Source organism: Astyanax mexicanus, chromosome 7 (genome assembly GCF_023375975.1).
Source record: "Astyanax mexicanus isolate ESR-SI-001 chromosome 7, AstMex3_surface, whole genome shotgun sequence".
NCBI classification, from domain to species: Eukaryota; Metazoa; Chordata; class Actinopteri; order Characiformes; family Acestrorhamphidae; genus Astyanax; species Astyanax mexicanus.
Genome location: NC_064414.1, coordinates 42,597,344 through 42,623,095, shown reverse-complemented (window position 1 = coordinate 42,623,095; position 25,752 = coordinate 42,597,344). Strand labels below are relative to the sequence as shown.

The 25,752-nt window shown below is 36.1% G+C and overlaps 2 protein-coding genes across 6 annotated transcripts in view; one reads left to right on the top strand and one right to left on the bottom strand.

The window, feature by feature from the left end:
- psda (pleckstrin and Sec7 domain containing a) overlaps positions 1-2,563 on the top strand; it is a 59,781-nt gene extending 57,218 nt beyond the window's left edge. For all 4 annotated transcript variants that reach the window (XM_022684570.2, XM_022684571.2, XM_022684572.2 and 1 more), the window contains exons 16-17: positions 102-245; positions 1,628-2,563. In XM_022684570.2, the coding sequence (XP_022540291.2) occupies positions 102-245; positions 1,628-1,942 (459 nt within the window). In that variant the 3' untranslated portion in view covers positions 1,943-2,563. The remainder of the gene's footprint in view (positions 1-101; positions 246-1,627) is intronic.
- A 3,058-nt stretch (positions 2,564-5,621) lies between these two features.
- Positions 5,622-25,178, bottom strand: nfkb2 (nuclear factor of kappa light polypeptide gene enhancer in B-cells 2 (p49/p100)). 2 transcript variants are annotated; one of them, XM_022684573.2, is made up of 24 exons: positions 24,997-25,178; positions 22,825-22,890; positions 20,665-20,707; positions 19,448-19,523; positions 19,257-19,297; positions 18,370-18,468; positions 17,739-17,890; positions 17,455-17,567; positions 16,765-16,923; positions 16,573-16,677; positions 15,478-15,566; positions 14,720-14,858; positions 14,412-14,564; positions 13,449-13,610; positions 13,185-13,326; positions 12,561-12,675; positions 12,263-12,470; positions 11,258-11,427; positions 10,938-11,040; positions 8,224-8,447; positions 7,550-7,631; positions 7,294-7,457; positions 6,767-6,878; positions 5,622-6,292 (listed from the first exon to the last, which is right to left on the bottom strand). In XM_022684573.2, the coding sequence occupies exons 2-24, from the start codon at positions 22,839-22,841 to the stop codon at positions 6,234-6,236; spliced, it is 2,727 nt and encodes a 908-aa protein (XP_022540294.2). In that variant the 5' UTR covers positions 22,842-22,890; positions 24,997-25,178; the 3' UTR covers positions 5,622-6,233. The 2 variants fall into 2 exon arrangements, with proteins under 2 accessions (XP_022540294.2, XP_022540295.2); XM_022684574.2 differs by lacking the exons at positions 22,825-22,890; positions 24,997-25,178 and adding an exon at positions 20,906-21,046.
- Positions 25,179-25,752: the final 574 nt, after the last annotated feature.

Genomic DNA, 25,752 nt, shown 5'->3' with positions numbered 1-25,752 from the left:
CCCACCCTACCAAGCCTGTGTTGGTGAACCCCTACAGCAGCAGCAGCAGTAGCACTGTGTGAGCAGCATTTAGTCCTGTTCTCTCTCCTGTGTCTATTCAGGAGGAGCAGCTGCAAGCTCATGAAACGCGCTTCAGAGCCATGTCTGCAGAGCTGCAGGAGCTGCGGTCTGTTCCTCAGGACCGCAGGACTAAAGGGAAAGATCAGGACGAGGGCAAGCAGAGGGAGGAGTTCCTGGATTTCGAGGTAAGACCATTACTTCTTCCAAAAGTATAGAAAGTGCTCTATATATAGAAAAAGGTGTAGCTGCAAGTCGTTTCCCACAACATTGACTCTTTTTTTAAAATGAACTGTATGATAACAGATGGCAGAATTACAGTCCCCCTGCCACTAGATGGCTGCCTTACACCGTTTGTCAAATAGTGCAATGTCTTGTGGTGGGGTGAAAAAAGTACTGAGATACTAACTGATTGATCTACAGAGAAATGTATGTAAATGTTTAAGTACTGAATGTAAGAAAGGATACTGTAACAGACATACAGTATATACATGGTCAGATATATCAGAAGTATATCAAAAAGTAAACATTTAACTAAATTCAGTGTCATGACTATATAGTCAAGTAGTTTGGATGGTAAATCAGTATGTAGATAGGTCAGTTGATAGCTTACTAGGTGGCCTGTTGCACTAGGTAGACAGACAGATATGTGGATGAGTAGGATGGTGGGTCCATAAATAGGTATGTAGTTTGGTTCGTCAACAGATAGCTTAGTCAGTAGGAAGGTAGGTAGATAAGTGAGCATGGAGGGTCTGATAGAGAATGATAAATAGGTGATTATGTATCTAGATATAAAGGTAGTTCAATAGACATGTAGGTAGATAAGTGGGTAGAAGTAGGTAGGTTAGAGATGGGAAGGTAAGTTGAAGGTAGTATGTTAGGTTGGTAAGTCCATAGATAGCTTAGTAGAAAGTTTGCTTAGTAGACAGATAGATAGGAAGATACATGGGGTAGGCTAGTAGATATACAGCTCTGAAAAAAATTAAGAGACCACTTCAGTTTCTGAATCAGTTTCTCTAATTTTGCTATTCATTGGTATATGTTTGAGTAAAATTAACATTGTTGTTTTATTCTTTAAACTACAGACAACATTTCTCCCAAATTCCAAATATAAATATTGTCATTTAGAGCATTTATTTGCAGAAAATGAGAAATGGCTGAAATAACAAAAAAGATGCAGAGCTTTCAGACCTCAAATAATGCAAAGAAAACAAGTTCATATTCATAAAGTTTTAAGAGTTCAGAAATCAATATTTGGTGGAATAACCCTGTTTTTTAACCATAGGTTTCATGCATCTTGGCATCATGTTCTCCTCCACCAGTCTTACACACTGCTTTTGGATAACTTTATGCCACTCCTAGTGCAAAAATTCAAGCAGTTCAGTTTGGTTTGATGGCTTGTGATCATCCATCTTCCTCTTGATTATATTCTAGAGTTTTTTAATTTGGTAAAATCAAAGAAATTCATAATTTTTGTGGATTCTTATTTTTTTTTAAGTTGAAAGATCCATATTTTATCCATAACTTTATAATAAAGTTATGAATAAATGTATTAATGTATGTCTTATAGAAAACACGCTATGGAACGTACGCCATGCTGCTGAGAGCCAAGATCCGTATTGGCGAGTCGGACCTGGCTGCATTCGAGTCTCGTCTGTTTGCTGATGGGGGTCTGCAGAGGGCCCACTCCAGCCCCACGCTGCCTCAGGACAGCAGCCATGCCAGCAGCAGTGGGGGTGGTGGAGGTGGCGGTAGTGGCGGCGGGGGTGGTGGCAGCAACGGTGGCAGTAGCAGTGGCGGTAGTGGCGGAGGTGGTGGTGGCAGCAAGAAGAGCAAGCGCAATGAAGGCCAGCGACAAAGCTACAGACAAGCAGTGAAACAGTGAGCCCGGTGCTCGGTAGATCAGGTGAGTGTGGAGCACAGAGATGAGGAAAAGATGGTAGTTTGTGTTACACTGCAGTTGCCTCTCTCTCCTTCCGTCCGCCCTGTCAGCTCCTCCTGACTGCAGGGCTGGGCTGGCGCTAAAGGATGCGGTTGCTGTTGAAGGGCTAAAGATCAGTGCTGTTTCTTTCCGTTGGTGGAAGCTGGCAGAAGCAGGTTTTCTGGCCCCAGGTCTTCAGAGGGCAGTGGGGTGAGACCAGAGCCAGCCTCTGTGTTTTTAGTCCTTTTAGGTCAGCTTTACGCCTCTCTCAGTTTGACACGTATGCTGTATTTTTGGCATGGACTGCTTAAATCTTTGTATGCATATTTCTTTTGCTGTTTTTTTTTTTTGTTGTTTCGTGTTTAAACACGATGCCTCTACAAGCCAAGTACAAGACTGTCCGACAAGATACACAGAAAAATAAGAGTCTATTTTTGAATCCTATTTGGCACTATATGGACTTTCCTTTGATCTTAAACTTTTGGAGACAATTTCTGTCTAACTGGATTACCTTCTGCACACCTGCACTAGCGCAATCGCTTGATCTGGAGATTTCCTTTCTTTCATTTCTTCGCTTTCTACACGAAACCTACCATTCCTTTCTTTCTTCTTACTTCAACACTTCTTTGGGAGTTGTAAAATTTGGAAAATTAACCTGTATAGTCCTTGAAAGCCTTTGAACTCAAGTTTCGAAGCATGCTTGTGGTGTAAAGACAATCGATTCCCTCGTAATTTCCTCGTATTACAACTCCCATTATCTGTACTGTGTATGTTTGTTTTTTGTATGTTTGTTTGCTTTAACCATAAAACTGTACAGTCAGGCTGACTTTTGCTGTAAGTGCACTAGAGCTGGCAGCATTTCAGAGTTTATCCATAAGTAGGCCTTAAGTAGGTCTGTCACGATAATTGTGTTATTAACATATCCAACTCTACATTCTTAGTGAGGAGAACTCATATGTCATATGTCCGCTAAAAAACAGCAGTCTTATTTTACTTATGTGTTTTTCACTGATTTGGGTTATGTAGCAAATTCTTTTGTCTGAATATTCCAAATAATAAAAAAAAAAAAAATACTGCTCTTTAAACAAAATGCATTTTTATGCTATTTAGAAAATATTTTATCGCAGTTATTGCTGGAACAATATGTATTGCTGAAAAAAAAATAAGAGACCACTAAAAAATGAGTTTCTTGGATTTTACTAAATTATAAAACCTCTGGAATATAATCAAGAGGACGATGGATGATCACAAGCCATCAAACTAAGCTGAACTACTTGAATTTTTGTACCAGGAGTGGCATAAAGTTATCCAAAAGCAGTGTGTAAGACTGGTGGAGGAGAACATGCCAAGATGCCTGAAAATTGTGATTAAAAACCAGCATTTTTTTCATTATTTGCGATCTAAAAGCTCTGCATCTTTTTTATATTATTTTAGCCATTTCTCATTTTCTGCAAATAAATGCTGTAAATGACAATATTTGTATTCTGAAGAAATGTTGTCCGTAGTTTATAGAATAAAACATCAATGTTCATTTTACTCAAACACATACCTATGAATAGCAAAATCAGAGAAACTGATTCAGAAAATAAAATGGTCTCTTAATTTTTTCCAGAGCTGTACATAATCCCTATAAAATGAGTTATCGTGACAGGCCTAATCCAAAGGATTAAACAGCAGTATGCAGGCAAAAAAAAAAGGTGAACTCTATATGCTTTAGTGTTGTGAACTGTACATATCTTCAGGTTTATGCTGAATTTGTGAACAAGACTGTGTGTACAAAAATGTGTTCCTGAGTGAGGGAGATGCTAGAAGATACTGATACTTGTTGAAGACCCTCTCTGATCGAGGCATAAGCCATTTTCTCCTCAGGCGTCCATTTTCAAGTACTGCAGCAATGCCATTTTTCTGCCACTAGGAGGAGAATAGAGGGCAAGTCCGTTTGGAAAGACAACCTGAATTACCTCAGCTGCACTCGAGACGACCTATTTATATTAGAGCTACAGGAAAAAGCAGGACTAACGCCAGGCTGACGTTTAAATGTGACTGAATTTCTGTGAAGCACTTCTTAAGTATGAAGTTGCACAGCTTTCATGACCTCATGATTTAGTTCTAATGAGTTCCAGACACTAAAAAACTAAGAATCCAGTATATTGTAAACTCCATTAGCACATTTAGCAAATGCATATAATGCTACACTATATATACACTATATGGACAAAAGTATTGGGACACCTGCTTATTTATTGTTTCTACCAAAATCAATAGTAGGGTTACGTTTCTCCTGTTTTTGTTGGAGTAACTGTGTATACTGTTTTGTGAAGGCTTTCTACTAGATTTTGAAGCATTTCTATTAAGGATTTTTGTTGCATTCAATGCGCTGGGCAGGGTTCGTACCGTCATGAAAAACCTGGAAAAGTCATGGAATTTGAAACTAGCAATTTCCAGGCCTGGATAAGTTTTAGAAAAATAAAAATAACCAGAAAGTTTTGGAACTAATGGAATGGGTTTCCATTTAGCGACGTAGAAAATCTACTTTGAGCTATAAATACATCAGCTCAGAGTTAATTCAGTAATTTAGCTCTATTTATTTATTATTAAAGAGTGTGTGTCAACATTTTATCAGATTCATTTTAGGCCTACTATAATCAATTTCGATTATAATTTTAGTTGATGCTTGATTTGCATTGTCTGCATTGTTTTAAAAATTGCATCGTCATTGCCTTGAAGGCATGGAAAAGTCATGAAAAAAAATCATAAATTTATTGGTTAAAAAAAAAGTGTATGAACCCTGCCTGGGGGCTTCACCCCCCCCCCCCCCAGAGCATGTCTGACATTTAATTTGGTGCATCTGTGTCAGCAACGATTAATGCACTATAAAAAAATAAAGCTAAATGCATTTATTTAAAAGGGTGTCTACAAACACTGACATATAGTGTATATATAGATCATGAAGAACTGAACTGACTGTTAGCACTGCCATCTTCTAAATGAATTGGAATCATTTATACTTAAACATTTCTATTTAATTCTATGTGCACGTTGTCGCTTTCACAGAAAAAAAAATCTCCAATAGATTACATTTTGAGAAAATGTGAATTTGGCAGTTGTTCTATGTTGTGTCAAAATGTAATGATAAATAGAAAGACTTAAAAGTTAGGGTTTTTCCCTTTCCTGTAAAGGTCTAGGTTTTGGATGTTTTGCGCAACAGCTACTCTATGAACACCCACAGTATGAGACTCCAATCCCATCATTAGCACTTCGATCATGTGATGCCCTACTGCACTTTGGGTGATATTTGTGTAAGTAAGTTTTATTGAAGAGAGTTATTTATATATTTTGGACATTTCTAATTCATGTCTTGTTAAATATTTGTTAATGACAAAAAATGTATTGACTTAAAAAGATATTGTTTATGTACTGTTTTTACAGGGAGCACAGCCTCTATCCGTTATGATACTTTTCTGATACTTTCTGTTAGCTGTGTTTTTCGCTTTTAGCTGTACATACTGTGGATAATATGTTCAATTTGCTCTGTAAGAAAAATGCTGTATTGTTTGTATGTTTTTGAAGGCATAGATATACAAAATAAAGTTTTAAAATTACAACAAAACCTTCTATAAGAGACAAAAAACGAAGGCCAGTGTTCATTTTGAAAATGTATTTAAACAGCAAAAAAACAAAACAAGAAACACTTAGATGTGCAACGTATCAAAAATGCGCATTCAAGCTCAGATCTATTGCACAGGCAGATGACATTCCTCATAAATACACAGTATTAGTAATATTCTAAGATAAAAGCATTTGCAATCTAGAAACAAAACCTTTTTTTTTCTCAATTATTTTGCATCCGACACATAATTACACTCACACAGATGCATGTGCAGCATCTCATCACAGGTCACCACCATTAACTTACACACACACACACGCACCAGCTTAAACTCTCATTTCAGCCTAAAAAGAAGCTGCTGAAAGTAAGTATGTATAAGGTTATATTATGCAGATGTCCTCCCACACTCAGAAACTGCATTAAAGAGAGAGAGAGCATTAAGAGCACTGGTTCTGACAATGTCCTCTTTTCAACTCACCGCAGAGTCTCTCTCAACATTTTCGAGTCTGTGTGTACAGACAAACTGCTGTTTGGCTAAATGTGATGATCAGTCAAAGAAAACAACTGTCCATGTGCTCGCACTGCGACACATCAACCACAAGCAGTTGAAGAACTTTCAGCTTTCTCCTCATGGCGTCCTGCTGGTCAGTGATTTGCAATAGCGGGGTTGTCCTGACTGCAGAAGCCGCTGTCCACTGTTGTATCTGTGAGAAATGAGAAACGCAGTCAGTCCTGCAGAAGCCATGCTGCACATTTCAGGGCAAGAGGGGATTATAGTGGCCTTCACAACAGTGACATTGACTGCACAAAGAAAATGACTGGTAGGAGACCTCTGCAATCACAATGTTTTTAAATGTGCTGTATATGATAATCACCAATCACAGGTGCAGTTTAGTGGTTCCTGGATAAGACTAAACTACATAAAAATGCAAGCGGTCGCAGTAGGTCCAGGGCAAATCTGACCCATGTTAAAGCAGTGGAAAGACATTCAAGTATTACTGAAACAACAGTAATCATTGCAATAATTAATACTTCACAACAAGCAAATATGCATATTCCATCTCACACAGCATTCTGACTAACCGGAGATGCATTTGATTAACTGTAAATAAATGTGTCAAATTTAACCAGATTACATTCCAGATATTATTCTTAGAAAGTCTGAAAGAGCTGCATACCTGTGCTCTGTTTGTCTTCACTTTGTTGGCTGGCTCTGAGAAGTTGGACCCCTTCATTCAGTCCGATAGCTTCCAGTGCATCCGCCAGACCCTCCACTGCACCGCCGCTTATCTGCAGTCATGAAAACACAGGAAGGTAAGATTCGCACGCAAATACAGACAAGACTGTGATAGGTTTTGTATTTGTCCACACCTCCAGTTTTTGCTTGACCAACAGTTATGGTGATGCAAAAACTCAATTTTTAATTCTTCACATTGCCAGAATTCCATGATAAATAAACCAATAATTTCTCAAATTACTTTGAATAAAATATTTTTACAATGACTTCCATTACAAATTCAGAAGGGTTTTTTTCAATTTCCTGTAAAGTTGCTATTTTGGGGATTTTTGGGGGATTTCTCTGGCATGACTGCAACAGTATGGGTTTTGCAGTAGTTGCTAAATTATTGACAATAAGCAAGGGTTCGTCTCTAAGCTGTTTTTCTATAATAGAAGCTGATAAATACAAGCCTTGAACATGTCTCACCTTATAGTTTTCTAGAAGTTTCTGGCAGGGTGAGGAACTCTCTTGATACAAATCTGCTAGTGTGAGCATGCCCAGTTTCTCTGCCAGATCTCTCCAGGGTACTTGGCTTTGGGTAAGGATGTCACACAGTTTATTGACCAGTTCATCATCCAGAGACTGACCCACTGCACACAGACAGGAACACAGGAAAGCTTAGATTAAACAGATGTTCAGAATTACACACAGTAGGATAAGAGGCTGCTGAAATTTTGCTCACCGTCTTCAGTGCTCTTTTTTGGCTTCTTGGACGAATGGCGACTAGGCTTCGGACTCGACCTGCCATCCAGAAGATCCTTCACCTGTACAGAATAAATAATGGATCAGTTATTACAAACGACTCGCACACGGAGGCTCTCTGTATCAGGGGTATTAAATTTTTTCCTCCCAAGGGCCACTTGGCATTTTTTTTTAACCCTGGGGCACCCCGTCAACTAAAACAAACATGCCAATATGTAAACTACTACAGTCTATATATAAAAGAAAATAAGTAATTCCACAAAACTTTACATTTTTAACTCTTTAACCTCCAACATGCTTCCTCTTCAGGTGCTCCTGCAGTAGCGATGTGCTGGGTGTCATGCGATTTCAGCTGTGCACATTCTGGCTGTTCTCTGAAGGCTTTAATGTAAAGTGCTCCCATACTTTTGATGACTATGGTCTGCTAGTGCTAACCAGGGTTTCCCGCACAAAATTGATTAGTTTGGCATTTGTTGACAGGGAAGGGGGGTGGATGCTGATGCTCACATCTCACCAGAGACCCAATGAATCGAGTAATTAAATTAGTTAATCAATTTGTTGTTGCAGCCCTAAATTCCATGTGCCCCAGAGTTTGAATACCTCTGCTCTGTATAGTAATAGTATAATATATAGTATGTATAAGCAGTGTCTAACCTTCTGGCAGTTAGCCAGGTCGAAGGGTGTGTGTCCAGCTGCTGGTCTCTTGCGTGGGTTTACTCTGCTTCTTTCAGATGATATCGACAACTCCTTCACCTGTTCAACCACATGTCTCTGGACCTGCTCTTCTTCATTCTCTCTCTGTTCAACCAGCTCTTCTTCATCAGAGGAAGACGAGGAAGAGAACAGGGGCTCGTCGTTCTCCAGACGTTTATCAGCACCTGAATTAAAAACAGCAAATCAGGAATACTGCAGTAGGACTGGGCAATGACCTAAAATAATATTATTTATATAAGAATATAATAATATTCTGTAATACAATGACAGTAACTTACCAAAACTCTAATTTTGTATTAAAATATAATAATGTAACAAACATAATGTAATGCAACAAAAAAATACAAAAACTACCAAATCATTAAGTAGAGAATATTTAGTGAATGCATATAAACTGCAAACATAATGATATTATAATCAGAGGCGGTCTTTACATAGGGGCATTGCTAGGCAACTGCCCCTCCCACTGCAGCCCACTGTAGGGGCCCCATACTTAGCTGCAAATTCCCATAGACCTACAGCTGGTAATTGGGGCCCTTTGGACAATAATTCACAGATAGTGAGTTCATAAATGGTGATTCTTGTATGTTTAAAATGGAAACTAAGACAACACAATAAATTACAAAGAAATACAGATTCCGTCCACACCCCCTCACTTTCGCGTTAAAATGGAATATTCCATCCATGCCATGTGGTCATGCCGGTGAACCGCGAACGTGCTGCTTGTGAAAGACGGAATTAAGGTGAAATTAAGTGTACAAGTGGGATGTGAGCGAAAAAAGAAGGAAGAGGCTAAACTAAAAACAGATGCTCTTCCAAAACTGATAAGCTTTTTTAGTGTGTCAGCACCCATATCGTAATTTATGACCCACGCCCACTTTTTTGTTTTTCCAGAAACATGCACTGACCTTCTTTGGGTCTCCTTCACCTAAAACTTTAGCAGGGATTGTATGGAAAAATATCAAATCAGGTATATAACTTAAATTAATTAGAGTCAGGGATGAAAATTTAAATACCCTACTGCTATAAATATGCCTAATTGGCATATTATTTTATTATTTATTATTATTCTATTATTATTATTCTATTATTATTTATATCTAGGTTACAGTTTGTCTTCGTTTTTTCTACATGTCTGTATTAATTTTAAATATTTCATGTTATTCAGGCAAATAGAATAAGCATGCTCGTTGTGCGTTGGGAAACTTGCGCATTGTCAACCAGTGTTGGGCTTACTTTGAAAAATCAGTTATATTTACTAGTTACTAACGGAGTTACCTCACTATAAATGTACCGGTAACTAGTAAAAGTAATTGACTTACTTTAAATTATGTAAATTCTATCATTTTTATTTGAAAAATAACAAACGAAAAGAACCCAAAATGTTGACAAATATAATCTAACGAATTTCAAAACCTTTAAAATGGTATTAATATAACATAATATAATATAACAGCTGGATCAAACAGTTTAGCGTCAGTCACAAGGAAAGCGCGCGCGGCATTGCATTTAAAAAAAATAATAAATAAGATCTTATCAAGTGAAGTAAAATATAATGGTAGTAAAAAATATTAAATTCACATATTTATTGATATTTAAACAAGAGAAATCAGGCAAAATGCGCCGCGCCGCACTGCGCTGCCCGCACGCTCTCTCTCTCGCTCTCTCTCTCTCTTCCGCAGCGCGGAACTGAATTCAGCGCGAGGCTAGAAATAATTTGAAAACTCAGTTTAGTTAAATAAATTAAGATGAGTGAGGACCTGTAAAGTTAATCAAATATTGTCAAATATAAAGGATAGGTTGAGGTTTTGGGGGTAGCTGTTTCAATTATTTGAAACTGAAACTGATATTATTCTGCGCACTATTAGATAGCTTTTGATTGTGTTTTAAATGAGTTTTTATTTTGTATTAATTATTTTTTATTCATTTTAAATATTTTTAGTATTTTATTGATCAATTTTTTTTTTTTATTGATGGGCCCCCAAGCCAAATTCGCCTTTCCCAAATTGCTACGTCCGCCACTGATTATAATGTAGACATTGTGTATGATACAAGATATGGCACACCCCTATTTACCCAGTCATCTAATACTAAACAAACATCCACTAAAGAAAAGTATAAATTATTTTAAAAATTAACAATTTAAAACCATTTTATCACTGATTTCTGAACAGGTAGCTACCTATAATTATGCACTGTATGTCCAAAACTTTTGTGTATACCCCTTTTAATGAATACATTCAGCTACTTTGCAAGATGCACACATTTCTGACACAGATGTACAAATGTGCACACAGCTTGTGTAGCCTTGCATTACTTTTATTACTTTATTATGGTTTTGCCAAAAGAATATGCCCCTCTGGAACATGCCTAATACTGGGTTTGTTTAAGGGGTATAAAGTCGACCAGCAATTGTGGAGCAGTGGAACTGTTCTCTGGAATACTATTGGGACAATTTAGGGAGCTGAGGATGAGGTAGGTGCTGATCATCCAACATCCTTGTTGCTGAATGCCATTAAATTCTCACAAAAAGGTGTCAATATTTCTATGGAAAGTAGAGATATTTATAACAAAGTTATAAAATAACTTTAAGAGTTTATAAGTTCTAGCTAATGTCCCATTTTCAGGACAAAATGTAAATCATCTTCACTTACCTGCTGCTATGAGCACAGAGCAGATATGGGGAGAGCCGAGACTAGCGGCCAGGTGGAGTGGGCTGTTCCCTCCAAACGTACACGCATTTACATCTGCCTTCAGCTGCAGGAGAAACAGCAGTTGTTTAGCCAGAGAAAAGTCCTTACTGAAAGCTGTAAGAGCTGCTCATCCTTAGCTAAATCTATAAGCATGGTCTGACAAATTATTAATTTTGATATTTTCTATGTACTAAGTTGAACAGCAAATTATTTTAAACAAGTTTTAGTACATTATTTCGGTTATTCCACTAGCTACTGTAGGAGACATGCAGTTGTATTACCTCAGTAATGAGGGTGCAGGCCACTTTGAACAGGTTCTCTCTCACAGCGAGGTGCAGCGCTGAGCAGCCACTCTTCTGCTCGGGTGTGTTGACCCTAGCTCCAGCTTCAACCAGAACCCGCAGACACTTCTCCCCTCCCTTTCTCACAGCCAGGTGCAGAGGATACAGACCTGAGACAGAGGAGAGAAACAGAGTTCAGTACAGGCTCCATTAGAACATTCAGAGAATTAAAAAGTTTTAAAGTTTTAAAAATTACACACATCTGGATATTTTTAATAAAGGCTGTTCACATCAAAAAACATTTTTTGTGAATCTCAAATAGATATTAGAATTTTTTTAAAAGATGGACATCTCAGCGTGGATGCAGCTTTAGTCTTTCTCAGTGTTACATTTAAACGGTAATGTTCAGATGTAACTTTCAGAGCACATGGATTTAAATATTTACCTAAGATCTGCGAAAATATGTACAGGGTTCATACACTTTTTAACCAATAAATGTCCATGATTTGTTTCATGACTTTACCATGCCTTCAAGGCAAATTTTCATGACCATACGATTTTTAGAACATCAGTGCATACATAGACCATAAAATAAAAAATCTACCAAAACTACAATTAACATTGATTACAGAAAGTCTAAAATGAATGACACAAAATCTATAATAATAAAATGTGTATAAGATCCTGAGAGCTTCATTGTGTCGTGCTAAATTACTGAATTTACTTTAAAATGATGTAATTGTTAACTCAAAATAGATTTTCTCCATCGATAAACTGAAACACAAAGATTTGTAGACTAAATGCCCATGACTTTTCCAAAACTTTCTGGGATTTTTCATTTTTCCAGAATTTATCCAGGCCTGGAAATTGCTTTTGCTGACTTTTCCAGGTTTTTCATGACTGTACGTACACTGTATGTATCATTTGCCATTAAAAATGTCTAAAGTGGACAGAATCTCAAGGCACTATAGCTTCTGCTGTTCTTTGTTAACCAAGAAATCTCACCTGAGAAGTCTGCAGTGTTGACCAGGTGGGCGTGGCGCTTGTCCATCAGGCCCAGCAGCACTTTCAGAATGTTCTCGTCTCCGATGTGAGCTGCCAGGTGCACAGCTGTTCGGCCGTCTCTGTCCAGTAGGCTTGGGTCAGCGCCCACTCTGAGCAGGGCCTCCACCAGCTTAGGCTGCTTGGTGATCACAGCCAAATGCAGTGGACCCTGGAGGAAGACACATGAAAATATGTTAGTACTGAGGACTTTAAAAACAATCTTTCTGCTTTTGAAGCTGAGGGTGTAGATCATGCCTACCTGTCCGAGGTGGTTCAGCTTGTTGATGAGCTTGGATTGAGGGGTGTTTATGATGGTCTGAATGAGCTGAAGGGCCACAGCTGGTTGCTGGTGAATAACTGCCAAGTGTAAGGGCCTAAAATACAAAAGACAATTATAGCATTAATGTAAATGCCTACAATTCCTGACAGCTTAGCGTGTTTCAGAGTATAAAGTAATAATAATAAGAGAAGATAATAGAAGATAACAGTTGGACAAAGGAAAAAGTATACATATATACAAATTTAAAATCAAATAAAAAATAAATAAATAAATTAACTATTTCTAATAAAACAGCAACCTAAATTTACAATTAATCTATCTATTTTGCATATTTTGAAAGCTGGTAACGATCTGCGTTTAAAAAATATCTATCTGCAATGTGTTCCAAAGTTTTAGTGAATAGTGGCAAAAGGCCGCTTCACAAATTTTTGTACTTGATTCATTTCCTTTAAAAATAATTATTGACATCCAGTTGATTAGAAAACAAATAAGCATTAACACGAGTCAACATTTTCCACATAGTCTACAGTGATTATATCACTACACAATCACTACAGCCCGCAAGAAAAATTGTGCCAAGTACCAATGACTAATGAAACTCACGTGTCTCCATTCTCATCCTGGACTCCGCATAGATGTCTCTGCATGGCCAGCAGGAGGCGCACGTTCCCCGTGCTGCAGTACTCCAGCAGGACCCGGGCACTGCGCTTAGCTGCTGCAGTAGTTCGGTTCTGCAGGGCTGCAGCTGCGCAAACAGCAGGACAGAATGTATACATCACCAACCTCACAGCATGATGTACTGCAAAACATTCACTAATACAGGCTAAGGTAATACAGCTGTGTTCAGCCCAAAACCTGTTTACTTACCGATCTGACGAATCTGCTGCTGCTCAGGTGAGGCTGTCGGTGCTGTGTTTAAAGATGTGTCTAACTGTGGAAGAGATTCTGACATCTGTGCTCCTCCGAGAAAGCCTCCACAGCCACCTGGGTAGAAGCCGGATCCGTCCAACTGATGATTAAACGGGAAACCTGCGGGAAAGTCAATAAGACCAATTCAGTGTTGCAAACTTTTTAACTTAATATGATATTTAATATATGTATGAAATTAAATTTTATCATTATGTATAACTTCACAAATTTCAAATAATCAAGAAAGCCTAAACTAAAACAAGTGATTTTAAAATGACAGACAACCCTGAAAAATGCAAAGAATGAAGCTATATTAAAATTAAATACATTATAAATCAGTTTCACTAAAAGGGGCTAAGCGTTTTAGTGTTGTTTTAATTAGGCATGTATGTCTGTTACTTGAGAACATATGTAACAGTTAGTTATTAATGTTGACTGAGTAGTTTAGAATTTCCTAATGTGTGATGAAAGAGATGTGGGACAAAAAATTATAAAAACACACATTTTATATATATAAAAAAAAATGTATGCACCTCAGATCCAGCATAGATCTGAAAATTGTTTATTTAAAATTTTCTCAATAATACTTAATAATTTCCAATACATAACTAGTTATTGTACATGTGATTGTTGTTTATGCTTTTTAAATCAGTCTAAATGTGTCTTTCATCATATATGTAGTTATTCTGTGTTCTAAACTGAATATACATATAATATATATATATATATATATATATATATATATATATATATATATATATATATATATATATATATTATTTAGATATCAATAGCATATTGTGGCACATCTCTAAAACATGGTGCAAGTCACTATTGGACATAAATTAAGCATATTATTATTATTATTACATGTGATTAATAATATTCATACAAAACTCCTGAGTAGGTTAGAAATCTCACCTCCTCCCATTCCTCCTCCACCTGTTCCTGTTCCTGGACCCCCAAAGCCTCCCGATCCTCTCCCTAAACCCCCTGCTCCGCCCTGTGGACCCCGCCAGGGATCGTACTGTGGGGGAAGAGATTTCATCTTTTTCCTCTGAACTTCCTCTTTATCTGAGGAAATAAAAACAACACAACAACATGAACTCAACATGGTCCATATTAAAAAATATACAAAGAGAGAGAAACAAAAAGTAAAGATTAGACATGCTATTCGTAGTCACTCCTAGATACACTGCTGTTAGTACACACAGAGCTCTGTCACTGACCTTGCATCTGTGGGATGTAGGTGAATTGTTTGGGTTCGCTGCAGTCACCACCTTTCTTCCTCCGGAGCTGCAGAAACACTGTGACTGGACGCTCAATGTCTGTTTTGTGGTATGGAGGCGTTTTAAATACAATGGCATACTGGAAGAGGGCGGAGACAGATACAGGGTCAGTCATTAAGTTTAAGCACTGGACTAGATAATCCACTGTACTTTCCAGCATTATCCTAAAAACTACCTAGAAATTACATCTTAGTCACAGCTGAGCTGGATTTCATAACACTCAATAAAAGGTTGAAGCGTGCAACTGGAGACAACACCACCCTCACACATTTTATACAATTATTTATACATTATTTTTTTAATTGATTACGTAGCTTTATGATCACATGATTAATAGCTTTATTAATTCATTTAGCTTTATGATCTTTACTTCTGTTTATTGGACACTGCAAATGTATTATTGACAGATTCTATCCGATTATATTTGATCCTATTGACTTCTAAATCATGTACGTAAAGGTGTAACTGTTTGGGTGAAGTCTGTGTTTACTCTTTTCTAAAGTAAATATTCATTGGTTTCTTTTACATATCTAATGCTGAAATTTTTTTTATTTTGTACTTTGAATCATGGTCATCTTTTAATGTTCTAAGATAGTAACAGTCATTCAGTAAGACTGGGATTTCTTACATTCAAGGCATGCTTTGGTAAATTACACTAAAGGGTCTATTAGAAGGGTAATAAGCAAACTGAGACTCACTTGTTTATGAACATCAGTAGGTGAGAAATCTCCAAATGCTTCCCAGCCTCCTTCATCCTCCTCTTCATAGAAACGAATATCAATATCATCTGGAAGCAGAAAAATACAGGTATTGATATACAGCACCAGTCAAAAATTTGGACAAATTTGAAAATATTATTCAAAAATGTTCTACACTGTAGATTACTAACACTAAAATGGCTAAAGGTATTATTTTTTTTTCATACTTTACTTTGTGTTTAAAGTCTCTAATTAGTTAACACTAGTTAGTTTTAAACCTTTTATCCTTTTACTAAATCCAGTGGCACCACAAAAACGTATGCCACGTATTAACTATTAACAATTATTCTTTTTTTTTACATTTTATAATGTTTTTGTAATTCATGAAAAACATGCATTATTATTACGGCATTAATAGCTTATCTTATATGATAATATATGGGTTTTACATATTCACAACTACAACATATATACAACTCAAGCTTTCTACTCAAGTAAAATTGTAAAAGTCCTGGTTTTAAAACTATGTAAAGAACAAAAGTAAAAGTAATGTAAGAAAAAAATAATAAATGCCATTCAGGACAAAATTTAGGCTGCGCCACAAGGGCCTATAGTGCACTACCCCTCCCCAAAATACATTTTTCTAAAAGCCATAATGACTATAATTCAAATGTTAATGTTGATACATTTATTTCAACTGCATACACGTGAGAACATGTGAGATTACAAGAGGCATTCTGGGAACTGTAGTGCTGAAGCGGACTGTGTCCACTTTAAGTGTAAAGTGCAGTTTTTGGACTACAGTGACTTAATCAGGCTGCATTAAAAATTCCAGACAAAACGAGTAACGAATAAATCTATTTAACTTTCTTAACTTTTTTATATTTGTATTCACTCACAATACCCATGGTAATAATATGATACAATACTGTGTATGTGTATGGAGGAGGGTGAGAGTGAGAGTGAGAGAGAGAAAGAGAGAGAGAGAGAGAGAGAGAGAGGGGGGGGGGTGTAATAATAGATTAATGCTATTGTTTTTTTTTGTCTTAAAAAAGAAAATTTTAGGAGGTAAAAGGGTGAAAAAGGGAGCTTTACCTTTTTGAACTTTGTCACATAACAAGAAGATCTCATCTCCTCCAAACACTATCCCGCAGGTTTTGTCCATGCGGGAGATCTTTAGGTTGGACGCATTGGGAGATTCTGGAAAAAAATTTAAATGTTCAGTATTACTCCTCTAAACAATACAATTTATCCCAAATCACTGCCAATTTTATAAGAGAAACCCACTGCTGTCATAGATGGGGTTGGAGACAACAGGCTTCAGAGCTCTGGTGAATCCTCCATTGCTGTCCTGAAGGTACGCAGTGAACTTTAACCTCACAATGTTGAGGTCCATGCTCTTGCCCAACTCTTTTGCTTCTCGCTGAATAGCCTGATCCTCTGTGTCTGCAGAATTCAATATTAAAAGTTAGTTTCATTATGTTAATGATTAGAAATGCTTTAAACAAAGAATTTTAATAGGGGTGGTGGTAGGCGCCAGATATATGAAGTGTTTAAATGCTCTAACAGCTACACTGTGGAAACCTATTATTTTCAATAGTTAAATATGCTGCCCACCTGCTTTTAAATCACACTAATTGTACAATATTTGTTTAAACATATTGTAACTCCTGCTTATTCATTGTTCCTTACAAAATCATAGGTATATTGTTGGAGTAACTGTCTCTAACGTACAGAGAAGCTTTCTACTAGATTTTGTAGCATTGCTCTGGGGATTTGACTGCATTTAGTAAAAAGAACATTAGTGAGGTCAGTATCACAAGCCCTCCTCATACCAACAGGTGTTAATACTTTCTTCTGTTTAAAAGCTAAAATCAACTGCATATTAAAGAGAAAAAGGGGTAATAAGGAAGAAGAAGAGTCACAGGTGAGCACTCATGCTTGTTTGTGAGCATGCACAGAGAAGCTTCAACCCACCAGTGAAAAGATGTCCAGGCTCTTTCATCCTCCTCTTTTCTTCTCGCAGTCTCTTTGACAATACATCAAAAACTCCTCTTTTAGTCACATGAAGAATTCCCAAATTACTGAACCTGCAGAAAGAAAAGAAAAATTACAGAATACAGAAAAATATAACATTCACTGTAACAATCACTAACAAAATGCTGGCAAAAGTTAATAAACAGTAACTGAGCCGTTGCTCAGTATTGTAAGGTGGGACTGGTTTGGGGTAAGGAGTTGTCAGTGTGTAAGTTCTGACTCACTGGGCTGTCAGGTCATTGGGGCCGACGTCAATACTGCACATTCCATTCTCGTTGCACTGTTTTCCCACCAGGCTGTGCGCGTGGACTCGAGCGGGGTCCGTGTGTGTTACGAGTTGCACCTCCACCCGAGCATGACCCACAAAGTTGCACACCTAAAGACAGAGAGATAGTACCTCAGCACTTTTTTATATCATGCAGTGAGTTCCTTTAACAGGAAGTGGCTTTTTAGCTCTGAGAACACTGAAATCCAAGTTATAATCTGCACCCTTTTTATTTGCATCTTCTAAATCTTCTGTCAAATTATTAAACATATTATAATAAATATATCTCTTTTTTTAGTTTATAACACTTTAAATAGGTAAAGGTATCTTCCAATACAATACAACATATTTTCTAGATTATTAAATTACTAAAATAAATTATTTCTAAAAATATTATACGTTATTTTTATTTTTAATACTTATCTTAAGTTTTCTCCTTCAATCAACAATACTGTACCCCAACAATTCATTTTATTCATTTTAGCCAGATTTGTTCCAAACATAATTTCAGTCCAGACACTTACATTAAAGCACAACCGTTTCTGATATTAGTGAGTGCTGTGCAAACTGCATAGGGTCATGTAGATCACCTTAACAGTGGGATATGTCCTTCTGTTCCTTTCACTGGAGGCTCCTGGTAGACCCCCATGCGAGGGTCCTTCACACTCGTAACGAAAACGAAAGCCTCTCTGCCAACACATAAAACATAAGTACATGTACTTAACATTACAGTGACAACATAACATAACAACACACCGCAAATTAAACTAGGCTACTTTATTATTAATAATTAATTATTAAGTTTATTATTATTATTAATGCTTATTATCCAGTAATTACTACGTTACTAACACATAAGTAATGTACATAGCTGTAAGAACAAGTTAGCGTGTGAGAAAAAACATCTACACTTGCTCATGGTCCTTAGAGGTTATGAGGTAAAAGGTGATGCCCAGAACTCATACTAAGAAATCTCTGGAATTTCCCTACATCATACACCACTATCCATCCTTTTCTTATATCACAAGGCACATTCTGCAAGACTGTAAATTAGACACGTGGTTTACTGCAAGGGCTTAGTCACACTGGCCCCATATTAGTAATTGTAGCAATAGTAACAAAGGAATATCTAAATACACAAACATACACAGCAAAAAAGAGGAAATGAGGTGATTTAAATTATGTTATATATATATATATATATATATATATATATATATATATATATATATATATATATATATATATATACACATTTCTGTATACATATACATTTATTTTTGTTGTATGTCTTGTTGTGTGCTGATATATACACGTCAGATCCTTTAGAAAAAACAGCAGCAATATCTATAACATCTACTGAGGATTCAAATAAAACAACAAAAAATATATTAACTACATAATCAAATCATTATAAAGCTATAATCCATATTAAATGGCCACTACACTCTCAGACAACTGATTCATTAAGACTTACTTGTTTTGGCTCCTCGATTATTTGTAAATAAGGTCCATGAACTGTAAATAAAGTGAAATAAAGAGAGACCGTGTTATCACCACTGTGACTTTACAAAGAAAATAGTGTTCTATTTAAATAAATTAATCATTTGCAGTCTGGAATAACGGTAACACATTTACACTAAAGACAGAAGAGAGGTTCACATTCACCTGTTTCTGGAACATACGGCTCGCTCTTAATATCAAAAGATGACATTATCTGTTGATAAGGGATTTCCATCATATACTGTAAGAGATTAAACATGTGGATTTAGACCAGGGATTTTTTATATGTGCACTGACTGGCAGGAGCACAGTAATACAGTACCAGTAAATTATAAAAAAACACAGAACAGTGTTACTCAAACTGATGCAACACTCAGACTTGAGATCTAATCTGTGCAAATTTATTGTGAGCCTTTTTGGTCCGGCCTCTGTTGATTATTAAAGGGTAAACAACTTTTTTGGACATTGTATGTATATATATATATATATATATATATATATATATATATATATATATATATATATATATATATATATATATACAGTTAAAAGATTAATGTCAGACTAAAAGAAAAGAATTTACATTACGTTTTATACATATCCCTTTTTAATAAGAATGTGCTTGGTTTTAATTCTATCTGAGCTGTCTAGATGGACAATTTGAAGAAATTTAAAGTTTTTAAGAGCTTTGTAAGATCCAATAATTCAATAAATATCAAGACATTATGATAGTAATGAAGACTGATTTCAATATTTAAGCATAACAATTTATAAAATATAATTTAAACATTAGAATTAATATTGTTGTCATACAAAACTTTGCATCTTTATTGTTGCTTTTTCCATTTTTCCATTATTTGACATAATCTGAATCTGGCTAGCAAATTTCATGATCAAAGGACCAATAGTAATGCTCCAATATGACTTAAATTAATAAAATGTTTTTACATAGACTTCTATTGAACTGATTAAATTCATTAAAGCTCGTCATTTATAAAAGTTGCAACTTTTTGTCTAACTCCATATTGCCACCGTCCAATAAAAAACAAGTATCTTCAAAACAACTTACAGGAGAGAGATAAAACCTTTTTCACGTTTAATGGAAGTTAATGTAAATGTATTGGTCCATTTATCAATCATTTTGATGCAGTGTAAGTGATAGTGCGTGTTTAATTTATGTAGTAATCTAAAAAATGAGCCAAAATGGAGATCCTTGTTTTACACGCAGTATGCAGCAAATATACCGGCACTGGATACTTGGGAGCCTCATTGATGGCCTCAGTCTGAGTAAGGTTCTGGTTTAAATCTTACAAAATTGAGGCATCAGAGATGCTTAGGCAAACCCAAAAGCATCTGTAATGTTTCTGAATAAAAGGTCTTACCTCACTCTCGAACATCTTCATAGGGTACTGAGACTCGTCCATGCTGCAGCGAGAGAGAAGAGGATTTGGCGGTTAAATCAGACACTAAACTGAGAAGCTGAAAACCCCTAGTAAAGTCATGAGCCTGACCGAGTCATCAGAGTGAATCAGAAAACACTGAGTGAGCTCTAGCAAACACTTAGGCCAGAATAAATTTCCTGCCGTCTTTCCCCTCTTCACCAGGCTAAACTCTGACATGTACCTGCACAACAAAATGGAGAGGAGCCTTCAGGCTTACAAAGGACTCGAACGAGGTTAGTTTCACTTTCAGCAGGCTGAAGAAGGATATGCGGTTGTGCTGTTCTTGTTCTTTTTTCTCTATCTTTCTCTCTCCCCTCTCCCTCCCTCCAGCTCTCACTCGCTTGCGTTACTTCCAGGAAGTAGGGCAGTGAACAAACAGTGAGGAAAGCCCCAAGAATACCAGACTCTCTGCTGCCTCTGATGTCAGAACAGTGACCTACACAAACACTCAGCCACAGCACAAGCTCTGCTGATTTATCAGCACAACTTTCCACAAATTACTGAGCCTTCCACATTCCTGTAAGACCTTTCTTCACCTAAATTTCCTTAAGGGATTTTTGTCTCAAATGTTCATAAGAAGCACTTCCCATAGCAGTAATCATGACTTGCTTTTTTAATCAGGAAGCACAAGAAAAAAAACTCCACTCAGGTGGAAATTTATTCAAATGAATCTCTCTCTCTCTCTCTCTCTCTCTCTAAATGAAAGACTCTGTTGCAATATTACTCAACTGACAACTCAGAACTGTCAAAATGTAAGTTAGTGTAGAAATAGAATACTCAAGAAGTGCAGAGGGGATTGTCCCCCAAATTTTGGTGGCTTAGACCCCCAAATCCCCAACCCCCCTTTACTGCATACTTGTAAAGAATTCTTGTTATTTCTTATGGCTGTGAATTCGCAAGAACTTGGAGATACGATATGCATCTTTTTTTTATAATGTTTTAGGAAAAAAATCATAGTACAATGACCATCATAAGCATAAAATTTGATGACTTTTTATCCAGTCAGAACAGTGGAATCTAGGAATGTGTATTGGTAACAATTTGGCAATAGTATATATTTATATATTGCATTTTTTTTTAAATAAATGTGTATATAGTATATAGACACATCATCATATGCATGAAATCTAAGAAATCTATGAATCACTGTCTGCTACCAAAGTTATCTTTACAAATAAACCAAAAATTGCACAACATAATATTGCAGTACTTCATTATAATGATATTTTCTTACACCCTTATAATTTTAGCAAATTTCTAAAAAGGTTATGAATTTGAAATATCAATGTATTTTCCCAAATTTTCTCAAAATCACCAGACTTGCGATAGCTATACCCAGGCCCAGCGAGGCAGAGTACACTGTGTACACTGTGTGCAAATCACTCTCTGTATTCTTGCCAAAGGGAACGTGGGGTTGCACAAGGTTCTTTCTCAGCTGCTGCTGACAAGAATAGGGAAGTATCTCGGCCTTTATGATGACTTTTGATGTACATAACGCTTGCCCATTTTTTTTTCAGACAGGTGATCATGAATCTACATCATTAATGGCCATGCATACTCACATGTAAGACCATAAACTCTGTCACAGTCACATTTTTAGGAGGGAATTTATGATTATTTATGTACATTCATCATTCTGTGACAGCTGGCAGTTAGTGGACAAAACCTTCTTAAACAAATATACAGGCAATTAATTAGATTAATTAGTACTTTGCATGAGTGTTTTTTTTATATACCACTATCAGACTGCCTTCTACCACATCCTGCCCTGCTTTAGTAAGATTTCTTGAAGAAGAGATAGCAGGGTGTACATTCTCACCTTTATACACTTAGCCTGGTCAAATGCTTGATTTGTTGGGAGTTTTTGACTTAAACAGAACTGACTTCAACAATTTAAAGTCAATTTAAGGTATTTGTAACCCTGGTGCCAGATTGTAGATTAGGTTCTACACTTAATGCTGCTCTGATTCTTAAAAAAAATACAACTTCTTACTTATGCACTCATTATTTGCAAGAGTTTGTCACACAATCCACGCCTCATGCTCAAAATTTGCAGTTTACAATATTTTTTAACAGAATGTAACAAGAATTGTAGCCTACCTTAAAGCTCCAGCCATGCTGCAAGCTGCACGGTCAGCCGAAATGAGCCTGTGCACTCCAAACTGGCTGAAATAAAAGGAAACTTTAAGAAGTCACTCATGCTTCTTCCTGTGGATGTTATTCCCCCTTCTGCCCCACAAGTAAGCTCAAAACACACACTGCGTTAACTCCTAGAAGCGCAGCAGACTTTCTGCGGGAATTTCCAGCCTTCAACTACCAAACAGCTCACCGTTAGCTCAGCTTTAACTATAGCCATGGGGTTATCACTAGGTTAGTTAGAGTTAGCCACCTGTTCCTAAGCTTGGTAAATGCAGGTGTATGTTTCTGTATTTTCAGAATGAACTTTCTTACGTATATTTGTGAGAAATTTACCTTTTCATTAACGTTTTTTTTTTGTCTTATTGTTCTGCTAGTTGATTAAATTTTTTGAGAAAGTAAAGAAAAGACATTTTTTTTGTTTATAGGCTTAGAAATTTTGGATTTTTGTAAAAAGTCTCACTGCAATTTGATAGATAGCTCAGTACATTTTATTGCATTTGTAACTGATTTTTTGGAAGCTGCTACTTTCGCATGGTCCATTTGCATAGCAACATTCTCACTTAAGGACATGCACACATACATCCACTACACTCACACCTGACACATATATGCTCTACTGCCACACAGGCCATGCCAGTGTTACCTGAGCTCATCACTGCATTTTAGCATAAAATTACACCAGTGATGCAAGTCTTAACTTGTAAGTATTTTACCAGTACAAAACTCACATGTCAGACATCAGCTATGGAGCATTAACACTTTTAATATCAAATCTATAAAGCCATTCTGAAGTCATACTAAAAGAAGCATATATAAAAAAAATCTAATAAAAACACCAGTTAACAATTACTCTATAATATCGTTTTAGAAATATTATTACAGATATCGACAATTAATTTCTAAAATATAGTATCTAAACTAATAAAGACTCAACAATACCCAGGTAGCAAAAGGATGTTGAATCATCACTAATGCATTGTGACAACTGATATTACTCTTACTCAACATTGTTTTAAAGTAATGGTTTATTTATATATATATATATATATATATATATATATATATATATATATATATATATATATATATATATAAATTGTATTAAACTTCACTTAGATTACATATGTATATCTTGTTTGTATTCTATTCTTATAGTCTGTACTGTGGTCTTGCAGTGTGAAAAAGGATATTTGAATAATAATTATCCATATAAATATTAATACTTGTGGAAAGTACCTTTGACCTAAAAGCATTGTGAGGGTAGATTCAAAGCTCCAACCATTCGAACTTGCAACAATTCAAACTTAAAATATGTAACTGAACCAAAAATTAACTTTATTCAACGTTCTTTGCCATCAGGGTACTAATGTTACTAGATAAACTTCAACTGTATACTTGTAACTTTGTTAGAGATAGAGATCTAAAACAAGCACGTTCCTACTAGTCAAAGCTAAATAACACAGTCAGAATGTATTTACAGATATGTGACCCTGGACTTTTTACTAATCAGAATGAAAGTGGAGCTTTTTGGATTTAACGTTATAATGTTCACTAGTAAAAAGTACCTAATGGTAAATGTATGTAACTGGAGATTTTACAAGTACAATTAATAGTAATTATAAATGAGAGAACGTTAGCCACATTAAGTGAAACAGTAACATATGACTAGTCAGAACAGATTTATGATATAGTAAATATTATTAATAGCAAACTTAATTCTTTCTTAATATCTGAAATGACATTTTCTACAAGTAAAAACTAGCGTTAAAAACTAGAGTTACATTACAGACATTATGAATTATGAATATTATGAGTTCTAACTATTAAAAACTGATTTGGTACTTGTATAGCTACTGTTTTAAGGCTAAAACGTGCCATATGTGATTTAAATTTTAACAGGCTGTCCACAGTGGCTTATTTTCAAACACAATTTCTTACAGAAAACCTTTCCAAAACAAAGCAGCACAAAAAAAGACAGCCAACAGACCACATACAGGCTAATGTTTTATAAATGTCAGTTTTGAAAGACAAGTACAAACATGAACTAAACTCTGAATTACACCAAACAACCCACAAACATGTAGTTAACCCAGCTAAACTAGATACGTTAATTCAGCTACTGAATCTTCTTACCTGTGAGGACAGTGAAACTCTGATAGTCCCCGAGCGCCTGCCACACTCACAGCAGGCGAGCTGAACGGATTAAAAACGGATTAAAGATAAAAAAAAAATGATTTAAAAAACACACTACTAAACATGAAGCTCTTCGTTCATTCTGGCTGTTCGGACGTGTAGCTGCAGCCGCTGCCATAGGCTCTGGAAAGCCCCGCACTGTGGGGGAATTCCGAAGCCACGTGGTGTGAAGAACGCTCCTGATTGGACCACAGGGAGGAAGCTACACTCTTATATTTGAATATTGCTCTAAACCTAAGCCCATGTGTTGCTGTAGGTATGAGGGGCAAATGTGGGAATGTTACAATATTGGATACAAATGTTGTTATTGTGTACAGTTATTAATCTGTGAATAATTGTATGGATTTAACCACTTTACATGCATTGGGACGTATACAGGCTACAAGTGTAGATGATACAAAATCCTTTTTCTCTGAAATAAAATAGGTTATTCATATTCTAAAAATTTGAGGGCTTTGAAATTTCCTACATGTTAGTTGGAGAAGCTGCCTGTTCATTCTCGACTCCACCTAATAATTCCAGATCAGTAACAGGAATGAACCCCAATTCTGCAGATTTGAAAATAGACAACCTTAATAAAACTAAAGGTTTGGAGGACATGAAATGTTTGAATTGTATTCAGGAAAATACTGATTTTAAAATAAGGTTTAGGAAATTGCCAATTTTATGGTTGTCATTCATTATATTATATACAAA

Bases quoted from the DNA above. Each gene is read 5' to 3' on its own strand.
- nfkb2 (XM_022684573.2), bottom strand. The intron at 13,611-14,411 runs GTGAGATTTCTA...ACTTTCCCGCAG, and splicing joins TGGAGGAGGAATGGGAGGAG to GTTTCCCGTTTAATCATCAG. The intron at 11,041-11,257 runs GTAATACAACTG...TTTCTCCTGCAG, and splicing joins CCTGCACCCTCATTACTGAG to CTGAAGGCAGATGTAAATGC.